This window comes from Macaca fascicularis, chromosome 15 (assembly GCF_037993035.2).
Source record: "Macaca fascicularis isolate 582-1 chromosome 15, T2T-MFA8v1.1".
In the NCBI taxonomy this organism is placed as follows: Eukaryota; Metazoa; Chordata; class Mammalia; order Primates; family Cercopithecidae; genus Macaca; species Macaca fascicularis.
In genome coordinates, this window is record NC_088389.1 from 12,983,061 (window position 1) to 13,007,060 (window position 24,000).

A 24,000-nucleotide genomic window follows, 5' to 3' on the forward strand; every position below is an offset into this window, starting at 1 on the left:
GGAACGGGGTCATGCCCCGTGCTGCTGGTGCTCCTCCAATCCACAGCTCCTTGGCCCCTCAGAAATGCCCTCCTATAAAAAGAGCTCAGAGGGTTCCCTGATTACAGCAGTGGTATCCACTGGAGTGTGGGGGCAGGGGAGCAAGACGTTAGGTGACCCCCAGGGACAAGGGCAGTGCTGAGAGGGACACTATGGTCAGTCTGGTTTCACCTAATGTCTTCTTGTACGAGGACATTTAGAGTTTGCTTCCCCAGGGCACTCCATTCAGGAAGGCCTCCTGTAAAAGATCTCTGCCGCCCAAGTTGCTGGGCTGGCTATAATATTTGGCTGCTTCTCTTCCACTGTGGAGGGACGAATCCGGCCCTGGGCACAGCTCTCTCCTGGTCCTGTTGGGGCTGTCTGCACTGTCTACAAATTAGGCTGCCATGGTAGGCACATGCTGTGTGACCTTGGCAGAGCTGCCTGACATCTCTGAGCCTCTCAGCTTCCTTACCTGTCAAAGGAGGACAGTAACAAAAACTCCTTCATTAAAAAAAAGTGGTGGGCTTCGCTGGGCGTGGTGGCTCACGCCTGTAATCCCAGCACTTTGGGAGGCTGAGGCGGGTGGATCACGAGGTCAGGAGATCAAGACCATTGTGGCTAACATGGTGAAACCCCGTCTCTACTAAAAATACAAAAAATTAGCCAGGCGTGGTGGTGGGCGCCTGTAGTCCCAGCTACTCGGGAGGCTGAGGCAGGAGAATGGTATGAACCCAGGAGGCGGAGCTTGCAGTGAGTCGAGAAGGCATCACTGGACTCCAGCCTGGGCAACAGAGCAAGACTCCGTCTCAAAAAAAAAAAAAAAAAGTGGTGGGCTGGGCGCACTGGCTCACGCCTATAATCCCTGCACTTTGGGAGGCCAAGGTGGGCAGATCATGAGGTCAAGAGATCGAGACCATCCTGGCCAACATGGTGAAACTCCATCTCCACTAAAAATACAAAAATTAGCCGGGCGTGGTGGCGGGCAACTGTAGTCCCAGCTACTCTGGAGGCTGAGGCAGGAGAATCGCTTGAACCCGGGAGGCGGAGGTTGCAGTGAGCGGAGGTTTCGCCATTGCACTCCAGTCTGGGAGACAAGAGCAAAACTCTGTCTCAAAAAAAGGAAAAAAAAATTTTTTTTTGAGACAGGGTCTTACTCTGTTGCCCCAGCTAGAGAGTCTAGTGGTGTGATCATAGCTCACTGCAACCGCCGCCTCCTGGGCTCAAGCAATCCTCCCACCTTAGCCTCCTGACTACTGGTGCATGCCACCCAGCTAGTTTTTGTATTTTTTGTAGAGATGGGGTCTATGTTGCCCAGGCTGGTCTTGAACTCCCGGCCTCAAGCAATCCACCCACCTCAGCCTCCCAAAGTGCTGGGATTACAGGCATGAGCCACCCTGCCTGGCCTTTTAAGAAAATGTCTAATACCTTAGGTTGGTGTTTCGTAAATAATAACAACGGACCTCAAAGGCAGGACTCGAAAAGACCTGGAAACTGCCGGGTGTGTGCACACAGGTGCATTTTTCTGGGGCTGGGATCCAGTTTTCATTAGGTTCTCAGGAGGTTTTGTGACCCAGAAAAGGTTAAGAAACCACTGTCTTGGAATGTCTAGACCAAACTCAGCTTTTTAAGCTCAGGTGACACCCAGGAAAGACGCCCATTCGGGAGGTGAGAGGCGTCCTCCTCCACACGGCCCCAGTGTGGCCGACTGGCCTCACGTGCAGGAGCTGACTCTGGACATGATGACTCTGGACACACAGCCTCAGTGATTAGCGCTGGGAGGGCAGGGTGACAGTCCACATCTGACACAAGGAAGAAGCCACCAGCTGTGGCTGTCACCAGAATTGTCCTATGTCTTCGTTCAGACCTGGGAGGAGCAGCCATTCAAAGGACAGCCCTGAGAAGCCCCAGGCTTGGTGGATCTGGTGGCCAGCTATGGTTCAACTGGCAAGGAAACTGGGGGCCCCAGCCTGGTTTTGTCCCTGTAAAATGAAAAGCGGAGAATCTGGTGCCTGGCACTGCTCACAGCCACTCACTGTGAGAGCCCTATGGCGGGCGCCACCAGCCCTGGCCCGGCTGGAGTTCCACCTGTCACCCGCCGCACAGCACGTCTCGCTCCAGGTCTCTCAAGGTGAGCTTCACCGAACTGTGATCTTCATATGCTCTGCTAAGCAGGATTCGCACCCCTGACAAACCCGCTGGCCTGATCAGTATCATTATCGGAGTGCGCTACTCACTTCCCAACTGCCCCTTTCCAAGCTGTCAGCTCGGTGGGGACTAAGCCAGGAAAGGGTGGTGGGGCTCAGTCTGAGATGGCCTTCCCGGGCCCCAAAGGCCAGCACACCTCCACTCCTTCTCATCTACACAAAGATCTAAAACACCTGGCTCAAGGAACATAAGTGAGGACGCCTGGGGGCTTAGGGCGGAAAGGTGGAGAGAGAACAGGTGCAGGTGGGGAGGGATTTGCCCTCAGTCAGCAAGGAGCACAGGACCTGACCTCGTCACCCCACTTCCATGTCGCTGCGACAGCCTGACACCGCCAGTCAGACGTGGCTTGTACAGTGGCACAGCCCACTCCCAGTGATGCTGGTGGGGCCAAGCTGCCGGCAGGTAAGTGCCAAGGGTACAGGAAGGGTCAAAGCATAGCAGGGCAAGTGCCTGAAAGATGGCTGTGGGCACCCAGGCCGCAGAGGCTCTGGGTAGCTGGGGGCAACCTGCCACTATTCTGCTCTTAAGACCTGATGCTGGACCCCAGCCCTGTTGGGAAAACCGGAACCCACTATATCCCGGCCGCCCCCCCATCACAGGCTCAGAACAACAGGGCAGGATCACAGGCCGAAGCAATCTGCCAAGGATTCTAATGTAAACACTGATTTATTTAAAAAATACTACAGAGGACAGATTTGGATTCAAAAAAAACACAGAGAATCATATACAGAAACAAAATGCACTGGACCCAGAGAAGCAGAGGAGCCACCACAGGCATCCGAGGGAGCAGGGCAGGGCGCTGTGCACACGCCACTTATAAAAGAGCGTCTATAAAAGATGCATACCAACAGATGCGTGTAAAATAGAGTGGCACGTCACGTTAACAGAAAGAAGGGACCAGTACCTCATGGAAACGGGCAGTCGGGGGACCTGGGTGGGCGCTCTGCTTTGTCTTCAAGGCCGCTGTCGGTGACTAGTGCCTCCCTCAGGCTGTGTCACACCCGTCGGGGGCAAAGAGGTGATGTGCTGTAAGAACCGCATAAAACGATCCAGAGGAAACCATTTCTACCAGAAAAATAAAGTACAAGTTTAGGTGATGAGTACAAAGCTAGGGCCTGTGCGAGGCTGCTGGCACGAGGCAGCGTGGGAGGCGGGAAGGTGGCTCCTCCTGGCTCTCCCAGCGTAAAGCCTCGGGGGCGGCCACCTGCCCACTGCTCTTGGAGTTAGCTGTTCTGTCAAGGTCCAGGAGACCCCGGGTCCCTGCCCAGAGTCACAGCCCCTGTACCTGGGCTCCAGCCTGGGGCAGCCTCGGGGAGAAGACGGCAGGCGTGCTCTGTGAAACACTCGAGGCTTTCAGTCAGGGGCTCCATTTGTGGTTTTCCTAACACTCCCTGATGACCCCCCACAGAACATGAGGCTATGTCACTCACGGTAATTAAATAAGACATTCGCCCAGTTAGAGTGCAGCCAGGACCAGGACTGCCCAGGCCCTTTCCTCCCGCCTGTGCGCAGGTGCCCGGTGGCAGCTCCGTTCTCTCTCAGGGTGGCTACAGAGAGGCAGGGCTTTGAAATGCTTCAAGAAAAGCAAAGACTGTCTTGTTCCAAAGGAAAGGGCCTTGGAAGAATCTACTTTGTCTTAGAGGAGTGGGGGAGGGGAAGGGCCCTTTCAGGGCACCCAGATGTGTGAAAGGAAAGTTCACTCTGGGCCCTTGCAGACCTGCCTGGGCCCAGTCTGGGGATATTTGGCACCAGCTGTTCACCCAACTAGCCACTGCCTCCCTTGTCCCCTGCCTCCATTCTGTCGGGGGAGGGATGTTGGCAGTGACAGTGACCTGCCACCCTTGAGACTCAAGCTTTCTTGCCAGGATTCACAGTGCACGTCACAAGAGAGCAAGAGCTGCGCTCTGGGGATGTGGAGAGGACAGATGGAAAGCACATGCCCCGTGCCTCGATCCTTTTCAGCTCCCACCTGCCCAGGACTCAAAGGCTGGTTGGCTTTAGCACCCTGTTTTCCACCCAAATCAAGAGCTGTCCTGCACATGAGGAAATGGCGAGTGCACCCCACCCCGGGCAGCAGCGGAGGGCAGAGTGACCAGCCGTGATGCATGCCCGTGTGTGCCCTTCCCGAAATGTGGTTCTTGAAACATGTCTTCAGCACAGGACAGGCAAGGCCAGGGAGTGCAGGCAGAGGGCCTGATGCACAAGGCCTCGGTTCAGGCTTCCATTCTTGGAGAAGTGGAAGGAGAAGCCCAGCCAGGGGAGGAGGGGCTCCAGAGAGAAAAAATGAAAAGGACACTCCACATCAGCTGTTCCCACCTGGCCTGGAGAGCTCAGTCTGGAGCACTAGGTGGGAGCGGGGCTGGCGGGTCCTGGCATGCTGACTGCAGTCCACGGAGCAGGAACTCCACAGATAAAACTCGAGGACAGAGATGGAGCAGGGAGCCCGGGTGGGGAAGAGGAAGGTGCGGGAGGGTAGGCGGTGCAAACGTAGGTAGTAGAGCTGGACTCCACAGGGCCCTCAGCTCTGCCTGGTGCAGAGCTCCTGGGCCAAGGTGCTGACTCACTGGTCCCTTGTCAGCCACTGTCACGGGTATGGGAGAGCCCGCATGTGCTGCAGGCAGCTCCGGCGGGCCTGACACCTGACCCCTGACTGCTGCTACCTCTGCACTATGTCACTGATTTCCTTCACCGAACTGAGGAGCTTGCTGAAGTCCTGAGTGGCTGCCGGACCACTGCCTGCTGTCGCCGGGCAGATCTGAAGCTCCCGGAGATTATTCTCCAGTTTGTTGATGGCCTCTCGGAAGGCAAACTTGTTCCTCATTTGCTGGATGGAATCCACGTAGCTCACGCAGAACGTGTAGAGGTTTTTGCCGGCCTCGAGCACTGCACTGTGGCTGGCCATCTGCTCTGAGTTCCTAGAGATGGCGAGGCACAGCGCCTCGGTGCTGTCTAGGACCACGCCCTTGGTGATGGCGCCACTGGCGATCCGCTCTGGAGGTTGGCGGGTTTTCCGAAGAGACACTCGGGTTGATATGAGAGGGATGAAGGCAGTGGAAGACGGCTGGTCCCCTGCCAGGGCTGAGGATGCTGTTGGCAACGTGGAGGGAATGGGGGCTGGGCTGATGGGGGTCCCCGACGGCTTGGTGGACTGTGGCTTTGGAGTGGCCGGGAGCACGGGCTTTTTGAGTCCCTCTCCTGGCTGGCTGGGCTTGGCAGCATCACTGTTCACAGCATCAACCAGGCTCGTGGCTTTTGTCTTTGCACCCGGGCCTGCCTCCCCAGCCGCCTCCTGGCTCGGGCTCTGCGAGGGCTTTCCTCCAGCCTTCCCTGCAGAGGCTGCTGGTGGGGGCGGCGGGGCAGGTTTGAGCCTGGACAATTTCCCCTTGTCCCTTCCTGGCGACTCAGAGGAGTGCTTGTGCCTCCTTATTCTGGACTCCTCGGCGGGGCCCTTGCTGGTGCCTCCTGGTGCACCTGAGCCTGCTTTGCTGGTGGGGGTCACTGGCTCAGCTGCAGCAGGGGTCCCTAAGGCACTGCCCTTTCCAGCTTCTTCCTTGTGGGGGAGGCCTGAGGCAGGGGCCATCATGACCTGCCGCCGGAGGGGTTTTGGAGTCAGGTTGGGCGGGCTGGAGCCCGGGCTGGACTCCATGATGTCTTTGAAGACCTCATCAGCAGCTTCCTCGTTCTTTTTCACCAGCCTGGGCGGGGGCGTTACTGTGCCTCGGGCCACCTGGTCAGACCTGTTCTCCCCTGCCCTCTTCCGAGGCAGAGCCGGCTTCTCACTTTTGTGCCCTCCAAATGTGGACGAGTCAAACTGTCTTCCCGTAGACTGCAAGTCCCGAGGCAGCGTGACCGACCTCCACTCTGTGTCCTTGGCCCCGTGGGGAACGCAGGAGGCCGAGCAGGAGCGCAGGAAGCGCTTGCTGGAGCTGCCACCACCCTCCTCCTCGCCAGTGGCCAGGCGGCTGCTGGTCAGTGTGCTGGACTTCTTCCACAGGTGGGGAGACCGAAAGCCTGAGCCCCCAGACTCCCGGAGGGCTCCATTGGGGACCCCAGCCCCATTGCTGGGCTTTGGGGACTTGGCTGGGTCAGCTGTGTCCAAAGGGGTGAGAGCCAGCGCCCCATTGCTGATGTCTCGGCCCTCTTCCTCGCCGGCCCCTCTGCGCTCCGGCTGGCCGTCCATCTCCCGGAAGGAGCTGCTGCGTTTGGGAGGGGTTGGGGCTGTCTTCTTCTTCTTCTTGATCAAGGCGCTGAACAAGTTGGTCTTTTTGTCTTTGGGGAGAAGGCGTTCATCCTCATTCAGGCCGCCCTCCAGGGGACCTCGCTCTTTTCGAGGGAGCAATGGAGACACGGCAGGCTCATGGTCCAGAGGATCTGAAACGCAAGGGGAAGAGCTGACAACTCCAGACAACTCCAGAGGCTAAGGCAGGAGAATCGCTTGAACCATAGAGGCAGAGGTTGCAGTGAGCTGAGATCTCGCCACTGCACTCCAGCCAAAACAAACAAACAAAAAAATTGTCGAAGGTGAACCCTTCTTATCTCCTATGCATAATGGCCCATTGTCCCTTCCCCACAGTGGGACATAGCCCCTTATTCCCAGAACTCCTTGTAGGCCTGTCAGCTAGCTGGCTGGCAGGAAAGCCACAAGTTTTGACCCTTTGCTTGGCCTTGTCATCGTTTTTACTCACCAGAGTGATGTGGGTGGGTTGGGGGACTGCTGCCTTAAAGTAAACCACTGCAGGGATGAAAAGGCCAGGGCCATCCAGCTTTTTGTTCCCATCTTCAGGGAAAGAGACCAAAGCTTTTCTTTTGAGTTGGAGTCTCGCTCATTGCCTAGGCTGGAGTGAAGTGGCGCAATCTCAGCTCACTGCAACCTCCGCCTCCCAGGTTCAAACGGTTCTCCTGCCTCAGCCTCCCAAGTAGCTGGGATTACAGGCACGCGCTACCACGCGTGGCTAATTTTGTATCTTTAGAAGAGACAGGTTTCACCATGGTGGTCAGGCTGGTCTCAAACTCCTGACCTCAGGTGATCAACCCGCCTTGGCCTCCCAAAGTGCTAGGATTACAGGCATGAGCCACTGCACCTGGCTCAAAGCCTTTCCTAACAACAATCCTAACAGCAATGACGGCTTTATTGAGAGGAACGTGACACGTGCTTCACCTTTACAACGTCATCTGCTGTGCATTCTCACAACAGCGCTGTAGCACGGTTACAAGTGAGAAAGCTGAGGACAGACGGAGAGAAGGGACTACTTGCCTGGCCTCATGGATGGTGGGCATCAGAGCCGGTTATCAGATCCAGGCCTGTCTGAGCCCAGATGCTTGGGTGCTCCTCTGGGAGCATGGGGTGGGGGCAGCCCCCAGCTTGTGCCAAGGGAGCCTGACCTCATGATTCGCCCACTTTGGCCTCCTAAAGTGCTGGGATGACAGGTGTGAGCCACCACACCTGGCCAACAGTTTTTTAATGGGCACTTTTAAAATATGAATCATAGCTTATAAGAAATCTTTTTGGTAGCCAGGAGCGGTGGCTCACATCTGTCATCCCAGCACTTTGGAAGGCCAAGGCGGGTGGATCACGAGGTCAAGAGATCGAGACCATCCTGGCCAACATGGTGAAACCCAATCTCTACTAAAAAATGCAAAAATTAGCTGGGCATGGTGGCACACGCCTATAGTCCCACCTACTCAGAAGGATGAGGCAGGAGAATTGCTTGAACCTGGGAGGCGGAGGTTGCAGTGAGCCGGGATCACGCCACTGCACTCCAGCCTGGCAACAGAGTGAGACTCCTTCTCAAAAAAAAAAAAAATCTTTTTGGTGTTGCCAAGCTCCTGCTAGTGAATAACAGAATTTTCCCTCAGAGGTCAGCTTGCAAGAAGAGGTTTTCTGTTGGCACCTGTAACTCAGAACAGAGGTACCAGTGTGCATTTATCAGAACCCAAGGCAGCACGCGGGACATCTGAATCAGGGAACGCCAAAGCCCTCTCAGAACTTTAATCTAGTAGAAGGAGGCCAGGAGAGTGAAATTGTAATAAATTATGCACCACTCGATTTCAGCACTGAGCAGTTAATTGACACCCTCGGCTCACCAAGAGATCACTATCAAAATACCCCTCAGATGAGACTGACGGGCATAAATGAACATGACTGCTGATCACACAGCGTTCCCACAGAGGCCTCCCCCCACTGCTCAGCCACCTGAAATCAGGAAAACCAACAGGAGGAGGGAGGGTGGAAGCTTCTGGACAGTCTATATGCCATAACCTCCAAGGGGGTGAGCGAGATGACCCAGCAGGGGTGAAGCATTGTTAATTTGGACTTATTTAGCATGCAAGCCTTTGAAATGTGCGTTTTGGTACATAACATACACACTATACTCCTACGGTAGTAGACGTATGTACTTTATATACCATATATATGGGCTGCATGTTCATTTTTTTTTTTTTAACTAATATGAGTATGTGATAAAGAAAACTCAGGTTTATAGATTCTGCTGTCAGTAAACATCCCACCATAAATCTCCATGAAGTGGGGATTTGTCCGGTCCCTTCACATGTACCCAGTCTGTGGTCCATTAGAATGGAGTCCACTATTGCCATCCCCAGGATCCTCTACGAACCCAGATGCTTGGCCTAGCCCCCACCTCCAATATGGTTTAGCTGAGTCCCCACCCAAATCTCACCTTGAATGGTAATAACCCCCACGTGTCAAGGGCGGGGTCAGGTGGAGATAAATGAATCATGGGGCAGTTTCTCCCACATTCTCGTGGTAGTGAATAAGTCTCACAAGATCTGATGGTTTTATAAAGCGGACTTCCCCTGCACAAGATCTCTTGCCTGCCACCAAATAAGACATGACTTTGCTCCTCATTCGCCTTCAGCCATGATTGTGAAGCCTCCCTAGTCATGTAGAACTGTGAGTTGGTGAAACTTCTTTCCTTAATAAATTACGCAGTCTTGGGTATGTCTTTATTAGCAGCATGAAAACAAACGAATATACCCTTCAATGCTTTTGTTCAGCTGGTCTGCAGCAGAACCTGGACTGCTGGTTCTGGGGGCCAACCACGAACACAGAACAGAGCCTGGCCTGTAGGCACACTACATAAATGTTGGCAAATATTATTATTGCTAGTGTTTTGAGACCCTCCTGAGCTGATCCCAACTCCCTCGCTTGCCTAGGCAACGGCACCAGAAACATGTTCTTCCCAGAGACCACCAGGACACGGGCTCTGTCCACGGGCGTGTCCTGGTTCCGCCTGGCTGCAGCGAGCTTGTTACATCAGTGCCTTCACCCTGAGCTGCTCATCACGCAGCCTGGTGATTACTATTGTTGCATCTGCTCTGAGACAGCAACCACAGATGCCGCGGGTAACAGGTGGGAGATGGGCTAGCTCCTTGGCGGGCTCCAGAAGCACCTCTGCCTATGGGACTGAACTGACCGCTGGAGCCTATGCTCCTCAGGGACTCCCAGAGGGAGGGGACAGGAGGCAGGTGGGGAGAGGAGAACCTTCTTCCTTCCAAAGCTGAACCACTGACACAGGCTGTGGCTGCACTTCTGTGTGGGCTCCATTCACAGCTTCCCTTTGGCCTATGCTGGCCCGAATGTAGCCTCTGGCAGGGAGGGGAAGAGCAGCGGGGTTTCAGGGGAGTGGGGGACATACCGCTCTCTCCCTGGCCCTTGGAGTGAGGCATCTCAGGCACGTCGGTGGCGTCTCTGTGCTCCGCAGCTCTCCTGGAGGTCCTCGTCTTGGTGGGCAGCTCTGGGGCCTGCAGCAAGGTACTCACAGCCCCACGGATGCCTTGTTTCCCCAGCTCCTTTTCCACTTCTAAGAATCACACAGGGACAGAAACAAAAATCCAGTAGCCATCAGTACTGGTGTTGGCTTGGTATGGTGATTCTCTTTCTTTGTAAGATAACAGTGCTCATCTGCACACAACTAAAGAAAAGGCACGTGGATGCCAGAGAAACAGCCCTTAGCATTTCTCAGAACTCTGCAGGGCTGCAGCAGACAAGAGAGCAAAACACTCCACGCCTCTGCCCAGCTTTCTGGTCTCAGGACAGGCTGGTCTGTGAACTTCCACCAGGAAGTGAACCGAATGACCCAGGCTGCAGTACCCCATGGCCACCCTTTCACTCCACTGCAGGTACCCCGGGATGGGTACTTTACCGTCTGAGATACTGGATTCCTGGAACATGGTTTCAAAGGCTTGGTGGATTTCAGCAAAGGAGGGCCGGTCAGAGGGATTCCACTGCCAACCTGGACAGATGAAACCCAAGTCAGATCATCCATGAGATCTGGCTAGCAATACAGGGCTAGCAGTGTTCAAGGAAAAGTCTAGAATGAAAGTAGCATTCCAATCCTGCTAACCATCTTTTGCTGCAACAAGTTAAAATGACAAATGTCATCATGTCCTATTATAGACATTAAGAGTCTGAAAAGACATTAGATGCTGGCAAGAATATGGATTGTAAAACCCCAGAGAGACAGTGACAGCAAGAGCTGCATTTACAAATATATTTTTCCCAGCCCCACTCTAGTAGGTGTAGAAAATTACTAAGCCGTTTCAAACAGCTCACCTATCTCATTCTTTCTTCATGGTTATCAAAGTCTGAAGTAAAGAAATTCTCACGAAAATGAGACTAACATGAGGACTAAACAGACTAAAAAAGCCTAGCACTGGGGACCAGGAGCAGTCACTCCCATACCCATCTAATTGGAGTATACAATGGCATAACCTTTTTTAACAGTTTGGTAAAATTTATCAAAATTTAAAATCCACGTAGTTCTTTGAATCAACAGTTCAACTTTTAGAAATACCAGCCAAAGTGCCCAGAGATTCGTGTACATGAGTATTTGTTTCTGCTTTGTTTATAATGGCAAAAATCAAACGAATGTGTAAAACAACCAATGCACATCAAAAGAGGACCGGATGAATGAGTGAAATCATTTAATGGAGTGCTAGGCAGCTACCTATAAATAAGAGGTGGGGAGAGGGAGAGATCTGAATACATGGACATGTGGGAAAACAGTGTAAGAAATGGCCGTATAAATACCTTCTAAGATATATGAAAACATCCTGTGTGTGCACAGTACAGATAACATATATGGAATTAGAAAAAAACGACTGGATAAAAATTACCTCACGGCCGGGTGCAGTGGCTCACGCCTGTAATCCCAGCACTTTGAGAGGCTGAGGCGGGCAGATCACCTGAGGTCGGGAGTTGGAGACCAGCCTGACCAACATGGAGAAACCCCAACTCTACTAAAAATACGAAATTAGCCAGGCGTGGTGGCGCATGCCTGTAATCCCAGCTACTCGGGAGGCTGAGGCAGGAGAATCGCTTGAACCAGGGAGGTGGAGGTTGAAGTGAGCCAAGATTGTGCCATTGCACTCCAGCCTAGGCAACAAGAGCGTTGAAACTCCGTCTCAAAAAAAAAAAAAAAAAAAAAATCACCTCGTGAGCTTAGCTACTATAGCAGAAGGTCTGAAGGTAGGACCCAGGAATCTGTATTTAGGAATACACCCAGGTTTGGTAACTATCAATACCATTTTTGCTTTAAAAGACAAGTCATGCACATACTATCTATCTGTAAATAAAGATCAATAGGTATCAAATGGCTACATTAGCTGCTTCTGAAGAACTGGAATGGAGAGAGCTCATGGAAAAACTTTCAACTTTGTGTACACACTCCTGCATAGTTGGAATTTCCTGGAATGCCCACATATACTTGTGAGAACAGGCTGAGGAAGGCTTACATGCTCGCATGAGTTCATAGACCTTCTCTGGGCAGCCTTCTGGGCGCTCCATGCGGTAGTCCTTCTCCAGCAGCTCATACACCTGGGACAGGTCAATTCCCGGGTAAGGGGACATGCCATAGGTAGCAATTTCCCAAAGCAATACTCCAAATGCTGAAAGAAAACCGAAAGAGGCTGTTCAAGATGTGCAGCATTTCACTACACTACATTTAAAATCGGTTACATCTGCAGCAGACCTCAGAAGGGATGGCCCCAGCAGCAGCCCAGGCTCTGACATTTTACCAGACTCTTTATCATCAGAAGACCAGGACAAGGCCAGGTGCAGTTGCTCACGCCTGTAATCCCAGCACTTTGGGAGGCTGGGGTGGGAGGATCGTTTGAGGTCAGGAGTTCAAGATCACCCTGGCCAACATGGCAAAACCCCATCTCTACTAAAAATACAAAATTAGCCAGGTGTGTTGGTGCACAGCAGTCGTCCTGGCTACTTCGGAGGCTGAGGCAGGAGAATTGCTTGAATCTGGGAGGCAGAGTTTGCAGTGAGCCGAGATTGCTCCAGCCTGGGCGACAAGAGCAAGACTCTGTCTCAAAAAAAAACAAAACAAAACAAAAAAAACACCAGGACAGAACAAGACTCAGTAAACTTACCCCACAGACAAACATGCTGGAGGAGGGCAGAAGATGAGTTATCAGACCCTGTGGGGTATTTTAGGTAATGTGACCATCTTGCCGGGATATGTGGTAGAAGGAAACTGGCACTGGAAGTCAGCCGGCCATGTTAACTCATAGCTCTGTGACCAACCAGCTCTGTGCCTAACTGGCCACCACTGCTTTCCGGGTGCACAAGACTATCTCCAAAGCCCCTTCTAACTCTAAACATTTCATAAAAATCTTACAAAATCTTCGAATGTTTTGAAATCTCAGATTATTGCCTTGAAATTCCATTTCCCATTAAAGGGTAAGATTCCTTGGAGAAACGGGTGATTCAGGCCTGGGGCACAGAATGAACCTGCAATAATCTTGTCATTTGAGGGCATGGATATCACAGAAAACTACACAGGTAATGTCAAAATGACTAGGAGCTAATGTGAAGTTCCCACTGGCCAAGATGAGACAATCTGAGTATCAACAGGGAAAATAACCACAGTGGATTGAAACACATCAAATATATATAAATCTGAGAGTTCATAATAATACCACAAATGACAACAACAAAAACCTAATTGGCCACCACTGAAGGGTATTAAGAAACTAACTTGTGCACTTTGGGAGGCCGAGGCGGGCGGATCACGAGGTCAGGAGATTGAGACCATCCTGGCTAATGCGGTGAAACCCCATCTCTACTAAAAATACAAAAAAAATTTAGCCGGGCGCGGTGGTGGGCGCCTGTAGTCTCAGCTACTCGGGAGGCTGAGGCAGGAGAATGGCGTGAACCCTGGAGGCGGAGCTTGCAGTGAGCTGAGATCGCACCACTGCACTCCCGCCTGGGCGACAGAGGGAGACATCATCTCAAAAAAACAAAACAAAACAAAACAAAACAAAAAAAAAACTAACCTGTGGCAGGGCATGGTGGCTCATGCCTATAATCCCAGCACTTTGGGAGGCCAAGGTGGGCAGATTGTCTGAGCTCAGAAGTTCAGGACCAGCCTGGGCAACATGGTGAAGCCCCATCTTTACTAAAAATACAAAAAAAATTAGCCTGGAGTGGTGGCAGGCACCTGCAATCCCAGTTACTTGGGAGACTAAGGCAGAAGAATTGCTTGAAACACAGGAGGCGGAGGTTGCAGTGAGCTGAGATCACGCTACAGCCTGTGTGACAAAGCAAGACTGTCTCCAAAAAAAAGAAACTAATTTGTTATTTTAAGAACTGGTAGGCCGGGCGCGGTGGCTCAAGCCTGTAATCCCAGCACTTTGGGAGGCCGAGACGGGCGGATCACGAGGTCAGGAGATCGAGACCATCCTGGCTAACACAGTGAAACCCGTCTCTACTAAAAATACAAAAAATTAGCCGGGCGTGGTGGCGGCGCCTGTAGTCCCAGCTACGCGGGAGGCTGAGGCAGGAGAATGGCGAGAACCCGGGAGGCGGAGCTTGCAGTGAGCGGAGATCCGGCCACTGCACTCCAGCCTGGGCGACAGAGCGAGACTTCGCCTCAAAAAAAAAAAAAAAAAAAAGAACTGGTAAAAGGCCGGGCGCGGTGGCTCAAGCCTGTAATCCCAACACTTTGGGAGGCCAAGACGGGCGGATCACGAGGTCAGATCGAGACCATCCTGGCTAACACGGTGAAACCCCATCTCTACTAAAAAATACAAAAAACTAGCCGGGCGAGGTGGCGGGCACCTGTAGTCCCAGCTACTTGGGAGGCTGAGGCAGGAGAATGGCGTAAACCCAGGATGCGGAGCTTGCAGTGAGCTGAGATCCGGCCACTGCACTCCAGCCTGGGCGACAGAGCGAGACTCCATCTCAAAAAAAAAAAAAAAGAACTGGTAAATAAAACCAAAGAAGCAAGAATTGATCCTGCTCTTCCTATATGAACTGTACCACTGAGTAACCAAAGAGATGAGGAACTGTTTCTCCTCATACAAGTATTCCACTAACAACTGAATAGGAATGACAGAATTAGAGAATTCCCATCTGGCAACACCTAGTAAACTATTGGATCTAGGCACTGTATATCAATAACTGCTAAAAATTACTCAAAAAAATTTTAAAAAGATAGAAAATCAAGCATTTTGGGGCCGGGCGCAGTGGCTCACAGCTGTATCCCAGCACTCTGGGAGACCGAGGTGGGCAGATCACGAGGTCAGGAGTTCGAGACCATCCTGGCCAACATGGTAAAACCCCTGCCTCTACTAAAAATGCAAAAATTAGTCAGGGGTGGTGGCAGGCACCTGTAATCCCAGCTACTCAGGAGGCTGAGGCAGGAGAATCACTTGAAACCGGAAGGCAGAGGTTGCAGCGAGCCGAGATTGTGCTACTATACTCCAGCCTGGGCAACAAGAGCGAAACTCCGTCTCAAAAAAACAAAACAAAACAAAAACAAAAACAAAAAGAAAGAAAATCAAGCATTTTATGTCTACTGATGGAAGGGCACACCATCTCTTCTGATCCACTCTTACTAAAAGAAAAACAGTCAAACCTGAATGTGATGAGGCTGTCCAGATTCAGCCACCCTTAACTAGGAATATGGAAGCCAGAGGAACATTAAATCACACCATTGGAGACAATGGGCAAAACTCAGAACGTAAGAAACTCTGCGGAACAAATGATGATTTCTTCAATAAACAAACAGCAAGGGAAATAAAGACATGGAGGGGGCTCACAGAGGACACTGTTTTAACAGACAAATCAGCAGATACACTGTGCACCATATTTGGACCTCAGGCCAAAGGTTTTAAAAAAAAAAAAAAAAAAAGGTGGCTGGGTGCAGTGGCTCACACCTGTAATCCCAGCACTTTGGGAGGCCAAGGCAGGTGGATCACCTGAGGTCAGGAGTTCTAGACCAGCCTGGCCAACATGGTGAAACCCCATCTCTACTAAAAATACCAAAAATTAGCTGGGCATGGTGACGGGTGCCTATAATCCCAGCTACTCAAGACACTGAGGCAGGAGAATTGCTTGAACCTGGGAGGCAGAGGCTGCACTGAGCCAAGATTGTACCACTGCACTCCAGCCTGGGTGACAGAGTGAGACTCCCTCTCAAAAAAACAAAAAGAAAGGAAGAGCAAGAAAAAAAGGGGAAAAAAAAGGGAAGAGCAAGAAAGAGGCAGAAAAAAAAAAAAAACCAAAAAAAAACCCTCCCGTAGCCAGGAAGGACCACTTCAGTGCAGCAGCAACCCTTACCCCAGACGTCGGACTTGATGGAGAACTTGTTGTAGGCCAGGCTCTCGGGTGCAGTCCATTTGATGGGGAACTTGGCTCCGGCATGGGCTGTGTAGGTGTCCCCTGTCATCAACCTGCTCAGGCCAAAATCAGCTACCTTCACCAAGTGGTTCTCCCCTACCAGGCAGTTTCGGGCAGCAAGATCTCTAAGAAAGAAAAATGTTCACCCATGAGAGCTCCTGGCCAACTTTCCACTTCACAAATCCACCACTGTTGAGCGAAGCTGCAATGCTGACAATGGGAAGATTGAGTCCAGTGCCCTGGAAATTTGTATTAATGCCCACTGCAATTAACACAGTGCCAGCCTCTCAGCAAACACACCTTGAGATAGATCCCAACATCGCGAGAGGCTGGTGCTGGGAGCGGGCTCCCTGGCCCCATGACCTGGAGCAAGTTAATTACCTTGGGACTCAGTTACCTCATCCGTAAAATGAAGACGATAATAATGGCACCCACCTCTTAGGGCTGCTGTGAGTGTAATTAATTAATATGCTAAATGCTTTGATTGATGTGTCGAGAATATTAAGTGCAGTTATTGCTACTCTATGCCAGGCACAGAGACAAACACTTAGCCCAGTCTTTGATTGCAAGAAACTTTTATCAGAGTGCATCTCCACTTGTCCTATCCAGACTTGATGGGACAAAATAAAACAAAGCCCATGACATTCTTTACCCAAACTGTGTTTCCTACTTCCCTCTTTCTTCCTGATGTGTACCCAAATGTATCCTAAAAACGCTCTCCTGTATAATCTGTTTCCTCTCACTTCCTGATTCTCCCAGGGAGGTAGGAATCTAATCTTTGGTTCATGAACATTAACCATGAAATCACAAGGCAAGCGGGAAGAGGGGAATGACAGGAGGCAGCAGCTTGAGGCGATGGTGCACGAGATAGCCTGATCGTCAGCAACGAGAGTGAAATTAAATACAGAAGAGTTGTGCCTAAGAGGATTTTGGTAAAGCATTTTAAGTTCGCTTGAATGAAGAAGGAACAGACCTGGCCGTGCCAAGCAAACCAGAAGTCAAGCAATCTCAATTTGCAGCATCAGAGGGTTCACTTTCCTGAAAGCCAGGGGTATCTGGATCAGGCTCTCGTGGAGCATAGAAAATCTGTCTTACAAGGAGCTGCCAGCATTTCACACATGCTACCCTTATTCCTTGCTATGAAATCTCATGTAGAGGTTTCATACTTGAGCTAATTGGGAAGGAAAGGTCACAGTGGTGGTGTGGAGAACATCTCATATAAAAGACGCCAGCAAAGCCCATCAGGCACTGTCCTGCACAGGCTGTCGCTTTGCTAGGAAGCCATTTCCACTAGCAAAGAATTTGAAGACCGAGATAATTGTGGCACATTTGAAGGTCAAAACACTTCAGGGTTTAAAACAGCAAAGACGCTTAATTTAGACCTCCATATATACAATTCTGACAATTGTGGAAACATCCCTGAACCCGAGGACAGCAAGTGGAGAATGAAAAGATAATAAAGAGAAAGCAGGAAAAAAAAACCACACACACTAAAAAACAAAAGCCATGTATTGGTTGTTCCCATGAGTTTGTGTAAAAGCAATGCCAGCAGCTCCCAGGAAGAGGCCATTACTGATGGACGCTGGCCGCGGAGGAACAATGAGCACTCTCTTTCAGAGGGGCTGTGATTATTAGGAAGGACGCCTTTTATGAACTTCATTTAATATTCCACTTAGCCCAAAATGGTTCAAAAATGAAGTATTTCTTACTCCGGGGATTAGCTGCTCCACTGGTCCAGGTCTAGGCCTGGCTGAATTTAGCCCTGGACACATGCCCAAAGCTGGCTTTGCCAGGAGCCTAGTGTTTGCCTTTGTTCCAAGGTTCAATGTGTTGCCAGCACTGAGGTTAGAAGCTGTATCCTGAGACCTCCAAGGCTGGGGCTTTTTGTAAAAGGCTGCCCGGCTCCACGCCCTGCGACTCCATGGTACAGGCTGCCTGGCCAGGCCCCTACCTGTGGATGAAGTTTTTCTTCTCCAGGTACTCCATGGCTGACGAGATCTGAGTGGCCATGTACAGTAGCACCACGGCGTTCACCTCCTGCCGGTTGCACTCCCTCAGGTAGTCCAGCAGGTTCCCGTAGGTCATGAATTCGGTGATGATATAGAACGGGGGCTCCCGGGTGCAGACCCCTGCCAACAAGATACCAAGGACTTCAGCACGTGGCTCCACTCCCGACTGAACAAACAACTGTCTAAAGAAAAAGCCTTCTGAAGGATACTGACTCTGTTTCTAAGTCCTGGGCCCAACTTCCAACATGGTCCCAAGCACCTGTGTCCTGAGACTGGGCTCATGTGGGAGGGACATGGCCAGCCTCTTTTCTTCTTCTCGAGCCAGTGAACTTGAATTTACACAGGGAGAGGCTGCCACAGAATTCAGAAGCAGACCTGGCCCTACCTCAAATGATCTTCACCACCATCAGTTTAGCCCCAAATGGTTATATCTGATGGTTATATGTCTACTCACAGAATCACTTCAGTGAGAAAACTCTGGAAAGTTTCAGAAACTAATTTCAGATTTGCATTTGACTGCTTTTAGGTATCCACTTAAAATAATCACATTCTCTCTCTCATACATACATGTGCGTACGTGCACACACGCACACACCCATCCCATACAGGCCTCATTTTACTGGCGGCTGAACGTCAGCAGAGCTCAAGCGTTCCAGTGAGTTTCATGCAGTGAGCCACCTGTGCTTCTTCTCCAGCACCTGTGTCACCCTGGAGGTGTGGTGTGAGACCCTCTCTTCACAGCCCCAAGCTTACTCACCAAGGAGCTGCACCAGGTTAGGGTGTTTGATCTCTTTCATGACTGCAGCTTCTTTCAAGAACTCTTCCACCTCCATGGTGTCCTCCTGCAGAAGGAAAAAACGAGGGTGAAATTATTTCAGGAAGTGCTTTTCAGTGGGTAAGTACTGGAATGGTTAACGCAAAATGGAGCTTCAGCGCACACTTGTCCTGGGCTGCCTTTTGTGACAGCCACATTGTTGCAGACAGGTTCCATGACAGCTGAACAGCAACCTGATGGCACAAAGAATTTTCCCCTTTGGGGACAAACTTTTTAATTCTCCCCCAGGGCAACAGGGCAAAGCTGGCTTGCATGTACAGACAACCTGCTTCTGGTGCCTGCTAGGCAGGCCACATGTGCTTCCCCACCTCTTGGAGTTCGTGGTGGCGTGGGAGAGCTATACAGGCAAACACCACAGATGTGGCACTCTTTCCCTGGGGAATCTGGTTTCCAAGGGGTGCTAACACACTCACCCTAAAAAACATCACCTGAAGAATCTGAAATGCACCTGATTTAAGGGAAGAGACCCTGATGACAAGAAAGAGATATTGCATCACAAAGAACGAAGTCTCGAAGTATGGTAGCAACAGAGGATGTTGAACTGTTCTGGCACGTGGTGGTGGGCTCTTAATGAAGCAGTCATCCCTGTCTGTCAGGTCAATTACTCAAAGTCTAAAATCATCCTCACCAGCAGCTCCCCTACCAACAAATTCACAACGATCATCAGTACATGTCACATTTTAACAAGTCCACAGTATCTAAATGCCAAGGGGGAGAAAAAGATAGGAGCATGGGCCCAGCACAGACAGGCCGTGACTTCTACAGCTCCTCTCATCTTTTCAGTCTGGGGTCAAGTCTGAAGTGCCGTGGCACTGAGCCCTGGGGAGAGCCCATCACACAGAGCCTTGACCTTGGCCTACATCACTAAGCCTCTTTTTGACTTAAAAAATGCTACTGTCCACTGAGCCAACCATCAGAACAAGAAGCAGGTGGGTGTTAAATGATATGGTCTGTTTGCTGCGAAAACCTGGCTACAAAGGCCAAGAGAGGAAGCGAGATGCCTCCAAGTTTCAACAGAGTTTGGAGAGAAAGACTGTGCAGTGAAACAGAGTGAATGGCTTAAAAATTAGGCACCCAAAGAGGAAGGCTGGATCAACTTTCTGTTAAACGTAGAACCTTATATGTTCTGGCCCCTTTGGGAGAACACAGTGTCCTGACGGTCCTGCTTGCTGTGGCTGCCCCAGTTCCCCACCCTGCTGTGGAGGAAGCTTCCAGAGGACGGGCCAACCTTTACTTACAGCCTTCTTGCTTTGGCCAATCCTGTTTACAAGTGAAGCGTGACCAATGAGGCTATGTGTCAGCCCATTATCTCTTAGCTCAGGGCTCTGAGAGGCTGAAACTTGGAAACAATTTATTGCTCTTTAAAAATGGTGAGCTGCTCTTAATGTCAATTAAACCTCGTTGGTAGTCACTGTGCCAAGCTGTCCGAGGGGGAAAGAGCTCACCCCTGCCGCCACCCCATTGGCCGTTTAATTCTTCTGAGCCCTCTCTGCTCCGTAACATGCTCAGCAGACCATGCTGTTTTTGGCATGGAGTGCTTTGATTTACCAGGGTGACATGCTAATGTCAAAGGCTGGACAGCGAATGCCTGCCAGCATCCGGGGATTCAATGCTGCTCATGTACAGGACTGGGGTTTTAAGAATCTTGCTTGATCAACAATATGGTTACAAAGTAGCTCTCAAAGGAAGCTTTCTAAACAAGTGGGGTTTTTCTTTTTTGAAGACCACATAATAAACCACACACAATGAAATCATTTCATAAGTATCATTTGCTTTTATAGCTACTGACCCTCTTCTAAAAGACCAAGTAATAATCTTGACAGGCATGTACATGCAAAAGGAACATGGCTTTCAAAGGCAGCCCTCTTCTCATCTGTCTCTCTTTTCTCTCTTACATACACAAAAACACACACGGGAGGAAAGTACAAATAATTCCTTTTCTTACAGAAAAATCAATGTGAATTTGTCTCCCCCTGCTGGAATCAGACCTTGTTCAATTTATAATTTTAACTATTAACAGCAGCAGCCGCGTGCAGTGGCTCACACCTATAATCTCAACACTTTGGGAGGCCAAGGTGGATCACCTGAGTTCAGAACCAACCTGGCCAACATGTTGAAACCCCATCTCTACTAAAAATAAAAAAATTAACCAGGCATGGTGGCGCATGCTACTTGGGAGGCTGAGGCAGGGGAATCACTTGAATTCGGGAGGATGAGGTTGCAGTGAGCTGAGATTGCACCACTGCACTTCAGCGTGCGGGACAGAGTGAGACTTCACCTCAAAATAGAAAACCAAAACAACAACAACAACAAAACAGCCTACGTTTGTAGTTGTGTTAAACTGGAAATATCCTGATGCAATTCTGTGACATTCCTTTACTTTCATTAAAAAATTTCCTATCGTTTTGTTGAAGAGAATTCTCTTTATATAGTAAAATAAAACTAACTTGGATGAATGAGGGTGAAGGAAACACTTTGAGTGAAAGCTATGAATTTTCAGCCTGCTCTCTTCTGTATTTGTTAGGGAGGGAGATGAGTCAACTGGCCTCTCTTTGCATGGACTGACTGGGCTGGCTCAGATGCAAATGAACATTCTGGGTGGTCCGGCAGAGTGGTTAAGAGAATGACTTGTGAATTATACTGACTTCGCTCTGCTGCTGTGTGACCACGGTAAGTTACTCAACCCCTCTGAGTCTGTTTTCTCATCTGCACAACAGAGAGAATGTCAGTATCTCCTTTGTGCACAGAGTGCCAAGAGCAGTTCCTGGAATGCGGCCAGGACTCACTCAGCGGTGCTTGCTTTTATTACTAGTAAGGCAGTTTATCTCTATTCCTGAGTAGACAGAACAGACAGCTCATAGAAAACAAAAGGCTGGTTCTTTAATGAATATTAGGGTTGTTTGTCTTCTCACAGATGCATTCTCCTAGACTCAACATCTCACAGGTATTTCTCTTTTTTTTTTTGCGATGGAGTCTCACTCTGGCCCAGACTGGAGGGCAGTGGCACAATCTCAGCTCACTGCAAGCTCCACCTGCTGGATTCACATCATTCTCCTGCCTTAGCCTCCCCTGTAGCTGGGACTACAGGTGCCCACCACCACACCCAGCTAATTTTTTTTGTATTTTTAGTAGAGACGGGTTTTCACCATGTTAGCCAAGATGGTCTTGATCTCCTGACCTTGTGATTCGCCCGCCTCGGCCTCCCAGAGTGCTGGGATTACAGGTGTGAGCCTCCACGCCCAGCCCTCACAGGTATTTTCTAATCAGTTTCCTCCTTTTTGCTCACCCTCAAGCATAGGTATTCTACAGCATGAAAAAGAGCACTGTTTTTAGAAATGGCTTGGCCTCTCTGGGAGGCCAAGGCAGGCAGATCACTTGAGGCCAGGAGTTTGAGACCAGCCTGGCCACATGGTGAAACCACGTCTCTACTAAAAATGCAAAAATAAGCTGGGTGTGGTGGCAGGAGCCTGTAATGCCAGCTACTGGGGAGGCTCGGGCAGGAGAATTGCTTGAACCCGGGAGGACGTTGCAAGGAACCGAGATCACGCCACTGCACTCCAGCCTGAGCAACTGGGTGAAACTCTGTCTGGGGAAAAAAAAAAAAAAAGAAATGGCTTGGCCTTCCAGCAGTTTCTGTGTAGCAGGCTCTCAATGTCTCGCTCTCAGCAGGGATCCCTCTCCCTGAGCAGGGCCATTATCTACTGATAGATCAGTTTCCACATCTGTTTCTGGTTAACCAAATGCTAGGTGAGAGAGGTTACAGGCACAGTGAAACACCACAGGGATTATCCCTATTTCCAATATTCCTTCACCCATCAGATGAATCAGGATCAACATGGCTAAAAACACTGAAGAGACTGCCGGGTGCCGTGGCTCACGCCTGTAATCCCAGCACTCTGGGAGGCCAAGCAGGGCGGATCACGAGGTCAGGAGATCGAGACCATCCTGGCTAACACAGTGAAACCTCACCTCTACTAAAAGTACAAAAAATTAGCCAGGCGTGGTGACATGCACCTGTAGTCCCAGCTACTTGGGAGGCCGAGGCAGGAGAATTGCTTGAACCTGGGAGGCGGAGCTTGCAGTGAGCTGAGATGGCGCCACTGTACTCCAGCTTGGGCGAGAGGGCAAGACTCTGTCTCAAAAACAAAAACAAAAACAAAACACTGGACAGAGATAGACTGAGGAAGGCAGTTCATACTCCAGACGTGGGACTTGAAGCTCAAGAGGAAAGCCCAAGAGAGACCACCTCGCAGAGGAGCCCCCAGAACTCATCTCCCTGGCCAGAGGAGAACCCACTGCAAGGAATGCCTGTCTTTCAAGAGTAAGTGCAGCCTGGCAACAGCAGGCTCTGAGCTGCATGGCCTCTCTCCCTATGCGTGGCCCTCCTTGTGCAGCCAGAGAGCCACTGCGTACAACTGCCAAGTGTACGACTGCCCTACTTCTCGGCTTCTTTCTGGAGCTCCCCAAGTGACACCCATTTCCTGGGAGAAATTAAACCGAAACACACTGTGCTGGGTGGAGGAAACGTGCACTCTCTCAACACCACTGGGGAGTGCAAATTGATGACACAAACTCCTTGGAAGGTACTCTGGCAGTATGGTCAAGGCCATACATGCACATGGTCCCTGATCGGGTGGTTTCACGAAGCTGACCCACCAGGACAGTTTAACATACATGCAAATGAGGGGAATCCCTGTGCTGCTGTTTAGAGGAGGGCAAAATACTGGAAATAAGACAAAGGCCCACGGAAAGTTGGTACATGTTAAAATATATCCATACAAAAACAAGACAACCTTATGTGTATCGATAAGGAACAACTGCCAAAACACATGATGTGGACAACAGAAGACAGAGATCTGTCTGTCACATATGCGGACTTAGGAAAGACACAGAACTCGAGGGCGGGATAACTTATTCAAAAAAATACATGCTGTATATTATTTTCCACTGTTTAGTAAATTTGTCAGTTAGCTCACGAGTCAAGCTAAATGCCACAGCTCAATCACCAGTGGTCTTTTCCAAATTCTATTACTTAGAGAACTGATTCACAGAAAAAAAAAAAAAAAAACAACACTGATGTACAAACTCCGAATACAGCTCATTTAAAAATTGCTGGCTCATAGCTGGGCACAGTGGCACAAGTCTGTGATCCCTGCTATTCAGGAGGCTGAGGTGGGAGGACTGCTTGAGCCAGGAGTTGGAGGCCAGCTGGGCAACAGAGTGAGACCCCATCCCCCACCTCAAAAAAATTAGGGCTTCTTGCACTTGACTGTTGGTTT

General features: G+C 50.4%; 1 protein-coding gene across 4 annotated transcripts in view; it reads right to left on the reverse strand.

Moving 5' to 3' along the window:
* Nucleotides 1-2,873: 2,873 nt before the first annotated feature.
* The window catches only part of ABL1 (ABL proto-oncogene 1, non-receptor tyrosine kinase), a 184,261-nt gene continuing 163,134 nt past the window's right edge, over nt 2,874-24,000 (reverse strand). For 2 of the 4 annotated variants that reach the window (XR_006692794.2, XR_012424253.1), the window contains exons 5-12: nt 18,644-18,728; nt 17,829-18,006; nt 15,818-16,002; nt 11,980-12,132; nt 10,389-10,478; nt 9,882-10,046; nt 4,543-6,597; nt 2,874-3,291 (exon numbers count right to left, since the gene is read on the reverse strand). Coding sequence is in view for 2 of the 4 variants with exons in the window: in XM_045373943.2 (XP_045229878.1) it covers nt 4,883-6,597; nt 9,882-10,046; nt 10,389-10,478; nt 11,980-12,132; nt 15,818-16,002; nt 17,829-18,006; nt 18,644-18,728 (2,571 nt within the window). In the remaining 2 variants the exon portion in view is untranslated. Of the gene's footprint in view, nt 6,598-9,881; nt 10,047-10,388; nt 10,479-11,979; nt 12,133-15,817; nt 16,003-17,828; nt 18,007-18,643; nt 18,729-24,000 lie in introns of all 4 variants that reach the window. The other 2 variants (XM_045373943.2, XM_045373944.3) reach the window with 1 other exon arrangement.